The sequence below is a fragment of the Dermacentor albipictus genome, chromosome 1 (genome assembly GCF_038994185.2).
Source record: "Dermacentor albipictus isolate Rhodes 1998 colony chromosome 1, USDA_Dalb.pri_finalv2, whole genome shotgun sequence".
NCBI classification, from domain to species: domain Eukaryota; kingdom Metazoa; phylum Arthropoda; class Arachnida; order Ixodida; family Ixodidae; genus Dermacentor; species Dermacentor albipictus.
This window is the reverse complement of record NC_091821.1, coordinates 24036646-24054834: the sequence shown is the minus strand read 5'-3', so window position 1 is coordinate 24054834 and position 18189 is coordinate 24036646. Positions and strand designations below refer to the sequence as shown.

Here is an 18189-nt window from a genome sequence, read left to right as displayed (position 1 = left end):
GTCAGCGTGCACTCTAGTCAAGTGTATCTTCGCAAAGCTGTAACCGCTTAAAACGCATGCACGCATCCCGGAGTGACTGCAATTTTGGCTATTCGCATGTGCGCATACTCATAAAAGAGAGTATCGTCAAAGGGACACTAAAGATACATATGTTATATGTTGGTAGGCTGCACCTCCGTAGCGCCAAATGTGTCGGTCTTGCTGTACAAACCGAAACAAAGCTGGAGGTACAGGCGGCGATGCCAGCTTGTACCTCGATCACAGGGTGTCCGTGGCGTCGTACGTTCTTACAGAATGTCTTATCAGGGCGAACTAATTGTTTAATGACATAGAGAATCACACTGCATTCAGAAGTAAGCTCAACAAAAAAGAAAGAAAAGAAACTTTTTTCGCGACTTTTCCTCCGTAAATGCATGGTCTCAGAAAGGGCGGAAAATGTCACCATATCCGTGGCTTATCGCTGAGGTCGTGATTCGGGCGCGTGGTATTAAAGAAAATAATGTTTGGCATTGATTTTTTACCGCTAATAATCGACCTTCCTGCCGCTAGAAAAATGCAGATACAGCTTTTTGAGTGAATTCTCTGGTAGCTTTAATTCCTTTAGTATTTCTCTTTAGTGCCCTTTTAGAGCCTGCTGTAGCAGCGATATACACCAAAGTGAGCCGGGTATAATACAGTGCCCTCAACGCTTTATTATGTTTAGAGCAGCAACTGGCATCCACCTGAAAGTGATAAGAAACGGTAATTTTGCCTAACCGTTTGAGTCGTCGAAGAGATTGCCCTCGTCCAGCGAGCTGTTCAGTTAGTGGTGCGAGTGCTTTTGAAATTGGGTGCTGTTCGGCTCGATACCCCTGTCGAGGCCGAATTTTTCTTCAACTGCGAGGCTTTCCTTTTGGAGAAGCCTCGCAGTTGAGTTTCATGCTACTTTCAGGTGAATGCCCACATTTAATAATCTTACTCCACCTTGCGTATTTCCGCTGAACCTAATTGATTAAGATCTTTTTCTTCTTTTATGTGCATGACAAGATAGACTTGTTTCCGTACGTTTCACGTTGTACCCGCTGCTCTATTCGATTAGTGACGGCCAATCTCTGGTCTTCGAGTGTGGCTGTACTGTGATTGAAATCGTCGTTTCGGGTGATTTCGCCTCACCGTCCCGCTCGCTTCTTTCCTCTTGCAGTGACGGGCAGCGCAGTTGCCAGTTCTGCGGTGGCGGGCATCCCCGGCGCCGATTACGCCTACGCGTCGCCCTACACGCAGTACTCTTCGGCGGCAGCATACGGCGCCTACGGCTACGGCTCCAGCGGAATCATCAGTGAGTGGGCCCCCGAGTGCGCCCTACCTGGGTCCGCTTGCCTTTATTTTTACACCTCTCTCCTCTCCGCGTAATGATTATGTCACGGATTCCATCACTGCAGTGTCCGCGAAAACCTTTGCCCATAAACGCCATAAACCACAAATGCACAAGCGTAGAGTAACTTACACTAAAGGTCAGAATCGTCATCAACATTTAGTTGATTAACGGCTTGTAAAGGACTACAGTATAACGCACATTATTGTGTACACTTGGCTGTAACCAGTAAATAAAGCTATAAGATTTCTGCAAGAACACGCGTAGAATTGGGTAGAATCGTCACTCGTGGTTTGTAATGGTCGGTTACGGGTATGTGCAGAACATGGCTTGGAGTTCGCCTCAGTACTGCTACATTCCAGCTTACTGGAAGACACCTGAAGAGAAAGAAAAGTTGTTTCGTCAATGTTGTCGGCATGATGAGCGCTTCAGCAAGCAGTTCAAGCGTATTCGAGTTGCATCCCACGCGTGCATTCTAATGCTAATATTGCAAGTAGTCGTAGGCTGTCTGAAATTGCGAGTATACATATTTCAACGGGAGTCCGACGCCTTTAACGGACTCCAAGCGGTACACGACATGCCCGAATCTCAGCCGTTCCAAAAACCAACTATTCCCTTGACCCACTGCTGCTCTATCCTTCTATATGTTGCACCGTCTTCTGCCCTTCTCTTCCTCTTCTTTCACTAACGGCGTTCTTCGTTACCGTTACTCTCGCCGCCCCCTCTCCCTTTGAGTTCGCACAGAAGTCAGATAGGCGTCCATCAGAGGTTTCACGAGGGACGTAAAGCTTCACATGGCTGGCATGAGTAGGAAAAGTGCGTTTGCGACGGTCGTCATCAAGTTCAGGAATCGCTGCTAAACGAGACGTCACAGGACCCAGAGCTTTCACAACACGGAAAAAGCCAGAAAACCGGGAGAAACATTTTTCGCAGCGTCAAGGTAAAAGCAGTGCCCGTCGAACCATGACTAAATCACCCAGTTGGAAAGATACTTTGCTGAGAAGACGTATTGAAACGCGCTTGATGATGCAGTATATTACTAGCCGAGCTCGGAGGCGAGCCTGGCGCACGGTCTCGTTGGAGTCCACTTTTGCAGAGCGTTATTGCAGAGACGTGTCGAAGCCAAGAAGGTGTTCTTGCGGTAACCTTGGCGTCCCCTCGTAGAGCAGCTGAAACGGCGTGGCGCGAGTGACTTCCTGTTGGCACGCGTGTAGGGCGAAAACCGCAGCAACGACGTAGTCATTCCAGGCGTCGTGTATGGGACAGACGTAGGAAGAAATGATGTCATTTATGGTGCGGTTCGTACGCTCGACCTGTCCATTTGTTTGGGGATGTTGAAGGGACGCCGCAGCGTGTCGCATTCCATGTTTAGAGAAGAAAGTTTTAAAGACACGCCCTTCTCTTTGCCTTGCCCTTCTCTTCCTCTTCTTTCACTTGCGGCGTTCTTCGTTACCGTTACAATATATATAAACGTCGCTTGAAAGTATTCCTTAAGGCTGCCTTGTGAATCGGCTGAACGTCACTTATCAGCGTAATACTCATCTTCCAAATTCAGGATTAATGTTTGTGCAAGTATGTAGGCCTGCACCGGCGCGCGTATTTTATTTGTAATGATAACTGCCATTTTCTTCATGCTTTGTGTAAGTACGCGGAACAGAGCTGTTCTGTCTGGAAATGCGGACTAATCTTCGTGAAAGGGTTTGGAACGGTGCCGTCGCGTGTGTCTTTTGCGTTCCTGTCTGTCAATTGATATATCGCCTTTGCGTAAGTAGCATGGACGAGGCAATTAAAGCCGGTCAGTACGCATATGTGGGACATGAAGCAAGAAAAACGGGGAGAAAGATGTTCTGTGGAAAGAGAGTTAATTCAAAATATTGCTGTCAAGCTTCGCCGCATTACATGTTCTTGTAATAATGTAAGGATTCTTCTCGTTCGATATTATTCCTGTCTTATCAGTCACAGTTCACAACCAGTCGATCCCGTTAATAACGTGGGCGGAGCAGCGCTCTGACCACTGACGAAGCGTGAAAAGGAATAACGTTGGAATATAATCGTTACATTATCTCGACAATGACGCAAGTCTTGCAGAAATTGGCATGACACCGTCTCCTTCATAGAGCTGTGCCGTGCGGTGAAGCATGCTTGCAATATTTTCAGTAACATTTTCGCATCGTACGAAAAACAGTGATGGATGCCTGTGCTTTGGTCGTATATCTCACCCGCCACGCCCTTGTTTTCTTCTCCTCCGTTTCCCCGTTGTTCCCTCATTGCAGACCCGTCCTACTACTACGCCCATAGCGCCAGGACCGGGTCGGCCGGCACGGGCCTGAGCAGTGCGGGTCCGCTCAGCCCCAACGCGTACAAGGGCGAGCGCTGCTGACACCTGCGGGACGCCTAAGGCCCGCCGACCGCGTCCACGGGACAGCAACGCCCCCCATGCTCTGCCGCCGGCAGGCCTCCGCCATTGCTCCGCTCACTCGTGCAGCACTGCGGAGTGCAGCAGAGCGCAACAACGGACCTGAGGCCCGAAGGCCGAGGCGGCAGAGGCAGCGGTGACGGCGGCGACCATCTTGCGCAGGCTCCGGACTTGGCCGCCAACTTTTGCGTCGTTCCCCGCGTGGAGATGATGGTGCCTGATCGGGACAGACGGACGAGGAAACCGCGGCGGAGGCAGCCGCCGGCGGACGAGTGTGGCGCGTCGATGCGAGAACCGCGCGTCGGTGGTGATCCGTTCCTCGCGAAAACCAAAGATCTTGTGTCCGCCTTGTGGACTGTTTTGGACTTGTGCGAAGCGCGTGACGCGCAAGAACGATGACGACGGCGACGACGTTTAACGGGGGCCTCCGGCGCACCACGTCGTGTGTGCGGCACGACAGCGGCGCGCCACATTGAACGCGCGGGGCGGCTGCGCGAGGCGAGGCGATGTACAATACACATGTGGCCGCCCAGAGCGTATACGACTACCAGAAGTCATTCTGACGCCGCGAAAGCAGCCGCGTGGCTCCCCGCCTGGATGAGCGCGCCCGCGACCAATGCCTTTGCGATGGCGACACGATAGCCGGTGGTCTCCATGGATCGCCGATTTGTATCTGCGCATCAGGTCTCCGTGGAAGCGCCACCTCGTGCTGCTGCTGTTCCGCTGTGGGATCTCGCTAAAGATGGTTTAGGGCCCTTTGTCAAATTTCAGCAGCGAAAAAACTATCACTGCGCGTGAAAAGTAGTTAAGTGAAGCAGGCAGGCGCGATAAATCAGTTCTCAAGAAAAGTGAAGGTGGCAGGAAGAAAAAAAATACTTTTGATTTCCGCGGCAAACGTTTCCTTCTGGCCATTTGCATAACGCGCTAAGGCAGTAACTAGTTAAACCCTCAATAAAGACAGGTTCTGTCACTGCGCGGGAGTTGAGCAGTTCTTTTCTTTAAAAAAGAAGATAAAAAGAATGACAACACATAGGCAGTCTTATATATAATTGAAATAAAGGAACTGATTTTGATATACTGTGCGAGAAACCTATGCCAGCAGAAAGTGTGATGCACGTGTGTCAAGTGCGTTAGTACAACGAGGGGAATCCTGCTGAGTATCGGCCCGTGGGCATTTTTAAGGTGCGTAACACGCGTTGAGGCGCAAGGAGCCACGCGGCGACCGCTTTTGGCACTCAGAAGTGTCTGTCGCTCCCGCGGCAAGCGCTGGTGGTTGGTGTAAAACGTTCATCTTCGCCGCCACGTCTCAGAGACATAAGAAAAAAAAAACGAAACACATACGCTGTGGCGCAAGAAGTGTGACTTGATCTGGTCGCCAGGATATTTCTATCCATCCTTACATCAACTGTGCTTATTAGTTTACATCGACAGCTTTTTACCCGTGTACCCTCTCCCCCACCCCCTCCCTCGCTCCCTCCCTCGCTCCCTCCCTCCCTTGTTCGTTTTTATTTTTGTTTCTCCCTCTGGAGGACTGTCCTCGTGCGTATTATTTACGGCATAGCACTGCGTGTATTTATCGGAGGAAACGAAACACAACGCAGAAGAGGTATTACGTCGCCGCTCTACTTTGTATCATACAAGGCGTAGTTCCGGACGACGGCGACGCTGCTGATTCTACATGGTCTCACGCCACGGTTTGCTCAAAGTTTTACGTTTGTCTACGCACACGTTTACCTGTCTGCGGAGTAATTTCGCAGTTTCACAGCCACCACACGAAAAGGAGAGAGAGAGAAAGAAAAAGAAGAATGTATTCGCTGTAACGTTATCATGACGTGTTCCTGCAAAGAAAAAAAAAGAGCGATCCAATGGCCAAGTGCATATTGTTGCTTATCTGCATGTTGTTATACGACGGCGCAGAGCTGGGATGCGAGCTTCGTAGTTCAGCGGCAGTGGCTTGCGCTCCTCATCGTTCTTACATTGTCTTAGGCGCCGGCTACTATACTGCGCGAGAAAACGAATAAAGTTCTCACGAGACAACTGGCTTGGAGATTCGTAAATTTTAACTGCATTTCATTCGCGGCTAGCTCAGGTCATTACTTTTTTTTTTCTGAACATTACGGATGAATAACGCGTCGGACGTCGTATATCGACAGCTTCGAGAAACGACACGTTCAGAGTTTGTTTAGTCCGGTCGAAAAGGTACCAGTAGATGTTATGTTTGAAGAAGATATCATTTGGCCGACGTCTGGCGAAAATAATATTAAGTCTCTGGTATAGTGGCTTTTGTCAGAAAGAAAAAAGAAAGGAAGGAAGGTTGAAAACATGGAGGCCCTGCTGGAAGGCCGAAAATATTCGCATCCAATACCTTGCCTTCCTTGGTGAACATCCGCGAGCCGCCGCTGTACCGCCAAGCTCTCGTCCTCGTCGGTTGCGAAGCATGCAGCCGCTTCACGAAGCCGAACCGCAGGAGTCGACTTGCGCTTCGGCTTCTCGCTGTAGACGACGTAGATCAGTTCATTGTATAGTTCATATGGTTCACCCCTTTTAAGTGGCATGCTTTTCGAATGTGTATTATGTGTTACTAATTTATACAAACCCTATGACGGAAGATGATAGGAAGAGGCGCGTGAGTAGAGGCGCGAAGGACAGAGAGAGCCGTTCACCCGCGAAAGAGACGATGTACATTATTACTTTCCGCCGTGGTTGTGTCTGCTTGGTGTGCGAGTTTTCTTGTGTGTGCGACTCGTTTCTTGGCTTGCGCTTATACACACTTGTTAGGGCGTAACGAATGATGCCGCGTGTGACATTGCAGACGGTGACCGCGGAGTTCTTCCGTGCAGCCGCGTATCGTCCCGCTCTACATGCGAAATCCCCTCGTCTTTCTCATGGCAGATGTTCACTTCATATCCCCCCTCCCTCTCAAAAAAGGCATGTTGTGTGTTGTAAGGTATTTTGAAGGAGGACAACATACAATACGCGTCGTGTTTTTGTTGCTTTCATGTGGTGTTCTGATTTCCTCTTTATTGCCTGTTTTTTCGTGCTTTGTGTTGCCGCGTTTGTATTCGTACTTTTTTTGTTCTTGTTCATCTTATTGTTTCTGAGAGTTGCACCCTGTGATGAAGAACGACACCCTGTATATAGACATCACGCCGTAGGCGCTTTTTCTTTATTTTTTTTCTTTAGTAGCGATATAAGTGAGTGACACAAAGGAGGAATCTTTTTAGAGGATATTGGTTACATTTAGGAGCGGCACGATGGTTTCAGGTGCTGTGAGATGAAGGCATCGCCGCAGCTTCTTTGTGTGCTTTAAAGCTTTGACGGCAGAAATTATTGTCGCCGCTTCCGAACGACGCGGACAGAAAGAGTGCTGATGAGAAGGTAGCGAAAATGGTAGCGAAGCGTGGGCGCACGAATTTCGTGGAGCTACTCGTTACTCTCTGACAAATGAACGATTGTTTCCGCGGACACTCCGAGGCATGAAATTACGGCGGCAGCTACATTAATGAAGTTGGTTGCGGCGCACACCAAACTATTCTTTTTTTTTTTTCGCTCTCAGTGCAAACTGTAAACACCTGACAATATTGCGTAAAGGTCAGCTACTTAAGAATGTTATTGTGTGTTCAGGAGATGAAGAATGTATACCGGTGTTTTGCTGGGAGTTCGCAGGGCGCCGAACTCTTGCGTATAGCGTCCATCTCTGTCTAGAAAGGCCACGAACGTTCCTCAAATGCGGTCACATATACATAAAGTGCGTGTAGATTTAATCTGTTCTCTTCAAAGATAATATATGGTTCTTTTTTTAAATTTGATCAATGTGCTCTGCACAACACCTGTTCTTGGCCCGACAGTCGCGGCTGGCTCAAAGAAGAGCATGGCACACTGCTTACAGAGGTGGGAGTCAATTTTTTTTTTCGGTACCCCGGCTGATCGGTAGACGCAATTATTTCTGACAGTTCTTTAAGCATGTCACGTGACATACTAACTTGAATGCATAAATCCAGAAACTTAAAATCTTGTTCGTGAAAAGTCAAGCGGATCAGACGGTTTCCTTCCATTTCTTGGCTCTTCGCGTGCATCTGCCACCATTCCTTGCCTATAGCGGAACTTCGTGTTGACCGACTATTGTGTATTCAAGCAGTGTGTGATGCCTTCCAATGTGCTGTACAAGAGAATGAGGTATAAAAAAAAACAACAGGAAGAAGAAATTTGCGCTTGGCGCTGAACGAACTCGACGCTGAATGATGTTCTGTCGGCTAGAGGCTACGCGCGGCTCTGTATCTTTTCTTTGGTTGTGTACATGAACAGGTTGCCTGAACAAAATGTACGTGTGCGGGGCTGAGTGACTAGTGTGCAAGGTTTGATGACTGCGTGAAATAAAACTCGATGAGTATATACTGTCTAAGTTTTGGTTCTCTTTCCTTGAGCGCGGAATGCGCTTATAGGATTATCATAAATTCTTCGCAGCGAGCCTTACGAGAAAGCTTGTTCGGGGACTCGCATCTAAATACATGGGAAAGGAAACACTTTTCGTCGGCAACCGCTGCACCAAGTTTAATGAGGTCTGGTGCATTTAAAAGAAAAACTTAGTATCTTGTGACTGTTGGTAGCGAATTTTCGATATAAGCCGTCAATGCTTCAATAAAAATGGTTCAAAATTGCGAATTTTCAGGAAACTAAGCTATCAAGTTTAGAGATTTGTAAATCAGCAATGAAAGACCATATCATAGTTCTGTAAATTGCATCTACTAGTACTTCTAAAGGGGCCAATATTTATGTAATAAAGAAAGCTGTCAGATATACCACCGTAATGTGAGTAGGACGTTTGCGAAAACCTTCTAAAGATGTAATAAATTCACGTAATATATAAATTGATACGCTAAATTTGTCCGCTTTCGATGCTCTAACGGATGCAGTTGACATAACTGTGATATCTGTTCTTGGTGCAAAGCTATGAATTTGTAAACTTCTTGCGTCTATATTTCTTCCAGATTTACCCCTTTTTGAAAGTTCTTGTTAAAATATTCACGCCTTGAATAAAAATTCCGCTTCCTACAGTCACTAGAATTTGACTTTTTTTTCCTCTCAAGTGGAGCAAATTTCACTAAAATCGGCCTAGTGGTTATCCCAGAAAAGCGTTTCTACGTGTGTTTGGATAGACGGCATCGGAGTTGGGCCCGAGCTAAAGATTCCTCTTAAAGATTATTCTGAAAGATGTCGTCAAGCAGTTACAAGCAGCGACTCATAAACAGCCAAGAGGGGATTATAAAAGTGAATGCGGGGCAGAGGCCAGTAGCAGCAAATTATAAATTGGATTCAACGTGAAGAGGGTTTACGGAAACACATCATTAGCATTCAATCCGATATTTTCATTAGTTTAGGCAAAAAGAAAAAAAAAGTGGCCGATGTGATGTATCACCAAGATATTTATTAATGGAATATTCATCTGCAGGGCCGCACCGCATTTAACACAGGTGAGTGACCATCTGTCATAAACACCGGTGTGCGGTATTTAAAAGGTAAGGTAACTAGCAGCAGTCTTGTACTGCGTAATGTTGAGGAGTGCAGCTGTGATCCATGGTGTGGCGTCTTCGATGGCGCAATGCATAGGAGAAAACTTGTTTCCGGAAGTTGGAGAGAACCCTCGCTTTGCCACTGTAATCGGAGCTTGCTCTAAGCAAAGTATGAAAAGAATCTAATAATTGAAGCGAAGTGAAGTTTACTCGACATATACTGTGGAACAATATACCTTGTAAGTCAATAAGTTCTGATTACTTTTTTAGAAAACTGCTTTGTGCTACAGCACACAGTAAAATGGTTGCATTGCTGTGAAGCATGGTTTCTTTTGGTACATGTCCTTGCATATTCTTCGCTTAATATCCAAATTCCTCGCTTCGTACAAAATCAAAACATGATTTAGCATCTGAAGCTACAGGCGCGCATAAAGCGTAGCCTCTTAGTAAAGACAAGCCTCATGGCAACGAGGGCTTGCTCTCATTACCACCCCCCTCTCAATTTTTTTACAAACTTATAAACGCCGACACTTATTTGTTTTCTTTTTTTTAGCTCACTTTCACTACCGGCTAGCACTAACAGTTCCAAATATATTATTCCTTTTTTTTTGTCACTGCAACTTTCTAGAAAAAAAAAGAAAAGGGGTACTTCATCTCACCATTTTGTGGATTTAAATTCATTGGCATAGGTCACAACTTCCCAGTTGACCGAATTTCTCACATAATGCCACCCACCTAGTTTCCCTACGGAAGAATAAAGAGATTTTGCTCACAGGAAAGTCAGAGATCGGCCTGAGCTGTGGCGCACTAGCCTGCCACTCTGCACTGGGGAAGGGGAGTGAACGTGTAGTGATGAATGATGGCGAGAGGAAGTGAATGCTTGTGCACCTTAAACAGCGACCGCCACATTCGCGGGCATTCGAAATTTCCCATCTGCATCGAAAACACGCCAGCGCCTGTGTATGAGCCATGTGCATTATAGTAAAGCCACGCACGAGTGGCACGATTAGCAAATTGGTATGAGGTCGCAAGGAAGCAATCCGCATTATATCAGCAATATAGAAGGCCGATCTTGCCTCACTGTCAGCGAGTTCGTGGCCGACTACACCACAGTGACCTGGAGCACATTGAAACGTGATGTAGTGGCCACTTTGCTGGCCACTGTTATGAAGCTTTGTGATTTCTACTACCAGGTAGTAATATATGGCCCTTTCTTCAAAAAGCGTTCCACCGCTTGCAAAGCTGATCGGTTGGAGTGAAAAAAAAGCAGGTTGGTCTCACCGTCAATAGATGATCGACCTCTTCGGAATCCGTTGATAAGATGGGGAAAGCCATGAGTTTTCTGAGTATAGACATTCCAGTCTGCTCAATGACATTCGTTCCATAAGTTTAGCGACACTGCTTGCCGAGGCTATCTATCGGTCGATAAGACAAAATATTGTATGGCGGTTTCCCGGGTTTCAGCAGAGTCACAAGACGGCTCCACGGTCAGTTGTTAGGTGCAGTGGCTGAGTGTATAGGGCGACAGAAGAACTTCTCGAGTTTCCACGCCAAGATGACGAATCACGGAGTGTGCAATGCCGTCTCGTCCTGGAGAGGATGGCCGACTGGAAGCAGTTATCGCAGCGTCTCGAGCTCGCTCGTGCATGGTGAAAGTCATCACTAGGTGGTGGAGGTGCTCGCAACCAATTTGCAGAAATCTTCAGCGACCTCCGCTTGACACCAGCCTCGCTCATAGAGCTACAGCGGTGCAATGCCAAGGCGCTATGAAATAAAATCATGCATGCGCATCAGCGGTTAATTGTAGCCACTCAACTGTATCCCCGCCTTCACAACCCTCACCGCCATCCCTAAATATTGGGCTTGGCTGTGATCGCAAGTAAGAAAAGGAACAAAAATGACTTCCACAGAAGCGTCCTCATACCACGACAAACGTACTGGCTCGCCACACTTATTCAACTTCTGCGGCGGTTTAATGCCCAGACCAAGCAGGCGTTTCAAACTCGGGAACTTAGGTACAATATACTATAGCAGATGCCTTCTGACAGGGTTCGCTGTGTGATTTTGGGAAATGGAGAGTTCAGTTTACGGTTAAAGGCCGAGTTACGCTCGAGCCGCACCACCACACGAGGGCTTCGCGCGTCGCACATCAACGATGGTTTACGTGCTTCAGGACCCTGGAGTAAAGTTCACATTCTACTCTCCAGAATCCGCCAGCTTGTTTTAATATAATTGACATTAACATTTTAACTTTTTCACAACTATCACAATGCACTCGTGCAATGGCAACATCGAAAATAGTCCCAAGTAAGAGCTGCATCAGTAAAATTGACACCACTTTAATGACGCATCGGAGCAGCATCAGAGCTGCATCAGAGCTGCGTCTGCGCGGCCGTAAAAGAAATAAATGAAATTAATTAGGCCGTGAAAATTTGGAGACCCTGCGCAGCAAATTCCTTATGTTAAACTATCAAACAAAGGTTTAGAAATGTTACAGCTTTAAAAACGGCTGCTCGACACCTTCCTGTATAAATAAGTTTTTCGCTAACACCACCTTCGAGACTATCCGCAAGATCTGCTAAGAATGCAGTCGACGCTAAAGTTAAGATCGCGCACAACTGCTATAGAGGTAGACGTTGAGGGAACTATTTTATGAAACAACAATCTAATTATTTCGTAGCACATTTTAAGGACTGGGATCTCGGAAGGCGTGCTAATTTTATAGGACTTCTGTTAACAGACATGGCTTCAATACTGCTCAGCTTCAATTGAAGTTGCTACATGTGCCCTTAGTTGAATAATTAAAAGTAATTAGTGTCTTTTTATTATAACTACCTGGGCGCTGTGACATCTCAAGCAGGTAATATCTGTCTCTTCCAGAAATACACTTGAAAAGGCGGAACATGTTCAAAATAAACCTTTATGGTTTTCTTAATATAAGGCACTGGGAGGCACGCGAAGACCACCTGTGCAGGGAGGAGGAGGAGGAAAGAGAAAAGAAGAAGGCAGGGAGGTTAACCAGAATAAGGTCCGGTTGCAATGGCTACCCTACACCGGGGGAATGGGAAAGGGGAAAGCAAAGATCACAGGGAGAGAGAGGAGGGAAGGGAAGAAGGAAATTGCGGCAAGTTCGCTGACGCGTGTGGTTTTACAGAAATTGCCTTAATAGTCACAGATGGTCGCACAAACCCGTCGTCCTTAAGATACACAAAAGTGCCTTCACCGCTTTATGGGCCGACGGGCGATGGGGGCGGTGTTCCAGCAGCACCTGCACAGAAAGCGGCCGATTGTCCAGTTTTTGGAAAGCTTTGGCAAGTTCTTGTCTCTCTAGGGCATATCTTGGACAGTGGCAAAGCAGGTGGTCGATGTTTTCTTCGGTGCCACAGACCTCGCATGCTGCACTGTCAGTCACTCCAATTAATGTAGAGTATGCCTTTGTGAAGGCCACTCCTAACCAAAGGCGACAGAGAAGCGTAGCTTCACGTCGAGGAAGTCCGGGTGGAGGTCGGAGCTGCAGGGAGGAGTTTAGTCGATGTAGTCGTGTCAGTCGTAAGTTTTGCGAGTTCCACTCGGTCACTGTGAGGCTGCGTGCCAGGTGTCGAAGCAGCCTTGCAGCGTCAGTCCTCGAAAGCGGAATCGGAACGCTGTGCTCTTCTTGATGAGCTGTGCGAGCAGCGTTATCGGCGGAATCATTGCCACTGATTCCACAGTGGCCAGGTACCCACTGAAAAACGACTTCGTGGCCTTTTTGTTGGACATCATGGTGAAGTTTCACGACTTCGTATGTCAATTGGTCATGACATCCGTGTTGGAGAACTGACTGCGTGCACTGAAATGCCGGTTTTGAATCACAGAACACAGCCCATTTTCTGGGTCTTTCCGAATCAATGAATTCCAGTGCTCGACGCAGGGCCGTTAGTTCTGCCACCGTTGAGGTCGTGACATGCGATGTCTTGAACCGCAGTGTCAGTCCTCGCGTTGGTATAACCACGGCACCACCAGAACTGCACGACGTAGTCGATCCGTCGGTATAGATGTGCACGTGGTTGCTGTACTTTTCACGCAGAAGAAGTAAGCTCAGCTGTTTTAGAGCAGGGGCCGGTAGATCTGTCTTCTTCTGTAGTCCTGGAATCATTATCTCAACTTGTGGACGGCTCAAACACCACGGAGGAAATGCTGGCTTGGCCGCAGGTGCATACCCTGAGGTAAACGACGCACGATGTGCACTGACAATACCGCTAAATGTCGAGCAGGGCCTTGCAGTAGTGAGGCTCGCCAAGTGGTAGGAAGGGGTCCTAGCATAATGCCTGAGATGCATACGCATTGTCTCAACGGTAATATGCGTCGTGATCGGATAATCCTGCGCTAGGGCAATGGTTTCAGCCGTTGATGCACTGCGTGGTAAGCCAAGACATATCTTAAGGGCTTGGGCTTGAATACTATGAATCGTACGCAGGTTAGTCTTGCAGGTGTTGGATATTGCAGGCAGGCTGTATCGCAGGAATCCAACGAACAACGCCATGTACAACTGTAACATAGCGTGTATAGATGCTCCCCAACTTTTTCCTGCAAGGAACCTGAACAGGTGACAGATAGCAGCCAGCCGCTTCTTCACGTAATTGACGTGCGGAGTCCAAGACAGGTCTCTGTCAATTACGACTACCAAGAACCTGTGACTTCTGCTGTATGGCATAAATTGTCCGTTAATAGATATGCCGTAACCAGACATTGGCTTCCTCGTGAATGCCACCATTGCGCACTTTCCGTATGAAATTTGAAGTCCTTGTTGACGAAGGTAGCAAGATGTCATTGTGGCTGCCTTCTGAAGCCGAGCACGAAGCTGAAGTCGTGTCACACCTGATGCCCAAATGTAGATGTCGTCCGCATAGATGGAAAGTCGTACGGTGCTTGGCAGGTTGTAAACTAATCCACTGAGGGTGAGATTGAAAAGAGTCGGGCTAAGCACTCCTCCTTGAGGGACTCCTCGGCTACCGTAATGCTCGGACGTCGGGCCATTTTCTGTGTGCATGTAGAATGGTCTCCTCTGTAAGTAGTTGCACACCCACATATACATCTTACCACCAAGTCCGACGGCTTCTAACGTGCTAAGGATGGCTTCATGGGTGACATTATCATAAGCTCCTTTAACGTCTAGAAACAGAGCAGCAGATAGTCGCTTACAGGCCTTTTGGTGTTGCACAAATGTTATCAAGTTAACAACGCTGTCTGTTGACGAACGGCCTCGTCTGAATCCGGCCATAGCTTGTGGATAGATTTCATAGTACTCCAAGTACCATTCCAGACGTGTTAAAATCATTCTTTCCATTGTTTTTCCGACACAACTGGCAAGTGCGATCGGACGGTATGAGGAAATGTCCAAAGGCGACTTGCCAGCTTTGAGAAGTGGAATGAGGCGAGTTGACTTCCACTCTTGCGGAACCGTACCCGTCTGCCAGGAGTCGTTGTACAGGAGCAAGAGTGCCTTCCGAGCTTGGTCTCCTAGGTTACACAGGGCACGGTATGTAATGCCGTCAGGTCCTGGCGCTGAAGAACGCCTGCACAAAGCCAGCGCAGCTTCTAGTTCTTCCATAGAAAAAGGGCATTCCATGCGGGGATCGCGTGAGAACAGTGGGTGGCCGAGCGTTCCCGTACCCGTTCCATCGGAATTTGCCTCGCCAGCAATCTTTCTGCAGAAAGATTCAGCGACGTCAATATCCCTACATTGTAGATAAAGTGCCAAAGATATAAACGGGTGGCGCTGACCAGAGGTTGTGCGAAGGCCACGAACAGTCCTCCATATAAGCGACAAAGGTTTTCGCGGATCCAGGGACTCGCAAAAGGATGCCCATTGTCGCGAAGCCAGCTTGTTCATGTGACGCTGTATTTTCTTTTGTGTTCGTCTAGCCAATCTCAAATCATGATTTGACTTCGTGCGTCTATATCTTCGCTCCGCACGACGGCGAATGGCTCGAAGTTTTGCTAGTTCAATGTCGAAATCGGTGCGGGAAGAACTCGTGGAAAGCAGATGCGTGGTTGTTTGTATGGCATCCTTTATCGCGCCCTGTAGGTTATAAGAGGTGCCGTCACGACAACAGTCTTCCATTATTATTTTGTATTTAGGCCAATCGGTGCACTGGACGGTTCTGGAAGACTTGGAACTAGTCAAACCTTCGATCTTCAAATAGGTTGGGATGTGGTCGCTACCCCGTGTTTCTAAATCGGAAAACCAGTGCACTCTTCTCGAAAGCGACCGTGACACGAAGGTTAGGTCCAAGCAGCTGCTATACGCTGATCCACGCAAATAAGTAGGGCCACCTTCATTTGACAAGCAAAAGTCCCGTTCAGAGGCAAAGGACACCAACGTTCTGCCTCTAGAGTTAACTTTGGAGGTTCCCCATAGGTAATGGTGGGCGTTAAAGTCACCAGTGAGCACCCACGGCTCTGGAGTCGATGTCAAAATTCCCCGTAGGCGCTCACAATCTAGACGGCTTGCTGGAGATAAATAGGCTCCAAGAATTGTAAACGTGAGCTTTTTCTTCTTCACTGTTAAGCAAACGTATTGATTTGCTTCGTCAGGAGGCACTGGGTGATGTACATAAGTCAAGTCACGGCGTATAAACACAACAACCTTGCTGCACTCTCCGTGGGTAGAGGACATAAAGCACTCATACCCGGACAGTTTGATGGGAGCTGGCAGGTTGGGCTCGCAAATCACGATAATGGGGAACTGGTGCGTAAAGACAAACTGTCTAAAGTCGGACATGCGTGACTTAAGCCCTCTGGCGTTTCACTGCAAGACAGATGCATGCTTGACTTCCTCTTGAAACGACGGCATCTCTCGGGCCATGGTTTTACCCGAGAGCCGCAAGCACCGGACTCAAGGTGTCCAGCACCTGCAGTGCGCTCTGTGCAGACGGGGTTTTCATGCTGCTCAGTAGAATGCGCATGGCGTCCATAAGTGACTTCAGCATCACTATGACTTGGTGATCCTCAGTCGTCGTCCGATCCGCGGTTCGTGAGGTCATTGTTGGCGGCGCACTTTGTTGTGACTCCGAGGCAGGTTGTGCTCTTGGAAGTGTAGGCCACTCTTCAGGAGGTGAGCGTGTTGCCCCAGTCTTCGTTTTCGCAGTATCTGTTTTTGTGGAAGTCGGCGTTGATACGGTAGCCGCTTTGCCGGAAGATGGTGTATATCTTTCAGTAGACGTAACTCTTCGTGCTGCTCTTCGGTGCCGATGTCGTCGTCGCCTGAGAGTAGCGGCAGCCTCTTTGTGTGTTGAATGGTCCCGTACCATACGTTTGAGTACTGCTCGCTCGTTCCTCACCCGCGGGCAATCATTGGATGAGGCCTCATAAGTACCATGGCAGTTCGGGCACTTTAACACAGTTGCGCGGCAGGCATCTGCTGAATGAGATTCGGCGCACCGTAGGCACACGAGGTTATTCCTACAGACACCTTTTACGTGTCCCATCTTGCAGCATTTGTAGCATTGCAGGGGCTTCGGTGCGTGTGGGCGGACTGGATGGCGGACGTGGCCAACTTTGACATGTGAGGGAAGGCTGTCTCCATCAAACCACAGCTTCAGGCAACGGGTGTTGCCAAGTCTTGTGATGTGCGTGATAAGAGTGCCTTCTGTAGTTGGCTTTATTAATATTGGTAAGTCGTCGGTTGGTATAGAAATATCGACATCATAAATGACGCCGATAGTCCCATTGCAGCCAGTAGGTATGATGGATCGCACCTGTACTTTGTCGATCTCCGTTACGTGCCGCAGGCTTTGCAGTGCACTACGGTGTAGAACATCTACTGCGAGGACATTCTTCCGTGCGTTTATTCTCACGTCCTTTATCTCATTTGGTGCGACTCCCTCAAGAAACGCAGAAAGGACTTGCCTGTTTAGGAGTCGCAGATTTGACACTGGGTCCACAGGCATGAAGAGCATAGTGTGCGGCCAGCGCTGTGATGTTGTCTTCACGGTAGAGACACTTGGCGACGATGACCTCCGCAGTAGTCTTCTTTTTGTGGTTCAGCTCATGACAAGCGCGAAATCGTCGTCCGACGAGTCGACGCTGTCCGAGTACAACTCGGTTGCCTCGCTGTCCGTGTCACTTGACGCATTTCCACGTTTTCTGGACGCGACCGCACGTGATGGCTTGGCTCCAGGAAGGCCTTTGAGGGCTTCTTCGTCCATTGTCACAACACGGGAGCGGCAGCTCCCAGAGTTTGGAAAGAAACAAAGCGAGACAAAGGTACAAGCGTTCTATGATAGAAACACTTCGTCGTCGTCTCCTCACCACCTGTGCAAATAAGTTATGTGGCCAGGGGACACAAAGTCAGATGATAATTATCGCTGTCAGTCGCCCTATTAACTAACGTTGCATAATTAACTTTTCTTGTACTGCAGTAAGTGGGTATGTTTGTATTGAGAAGTTAGAGGCAGTCGTGTATCTACACTGTATTAGTTGGAAGAATTATTCTAGCGTGCCTGAGCTCCGAGATATCCGACTCCAAATTTTAATTGTCGTTCGTATGATTACGCATGCGAGAGAGTGAGGATCGGCGCAAAGCTCTTCCATGATGTGACGCGGCTGTTGCGTGCGGCGTTTAATCTGACAACAGTGTGGAGGCATAGGCAAGGATGATAACTGTCCCCCTTCCCCTCTCAGTTGGCGAAATAAAGATATGACAGCGAGGTGTGCCGTGCAGTTGTTGCTCTTGATTTCAATAAAACTTACAGTACTTGGAAATAATAATCGTGATCATCAGCCTGGTTACGCCCACTGCAGGGCAGAGGCCTCTCCCATACTACTCCAACTACCCCGGTCATGTACTAATTGTGGCCAAGTTGTCCCTGCACACTTCTTAATCTCATCCGCTCGCCTAACTTTCTGCCGCCTCCTGCTACGCGTCCCTT

At 48.1% G+C, this 18189-nt stretch overlaps 1 protein-coding gene across 9 annotated transcripts in view; it reads left to right on the top strand.

Moving 5' to 3' along the window:
• Positions 1-8163, top strand: part of sv (paired box protein shaven) — a 243189-nt gene extending 235026 nt beyond the window's left edge. For 8 of the 9 annotated variants that reach the window (XM_070539673.1, XM_070539681.1, XM_070539697.1 and 5 more), the window contains 2 exons: positions 1181-1315; positions 3625-8163. In XM_070539673.1, the coding sequence (XP_070395774.1) occupies positions 1181-1315; positions 3625-3731 (242 nt within the window). In that variant the 3' untranslated portion in view covers positions 3732-8163. Of the gene's footprint in view, positions 1-1180; positions 1347-3624 lie in introns of all 9 variants that reach the window. The other variant, XM_070539678.1, reaches the window with a different exon arrangement.
• Positions 8164-18189: the final 10026 nt, after the last annotated feature.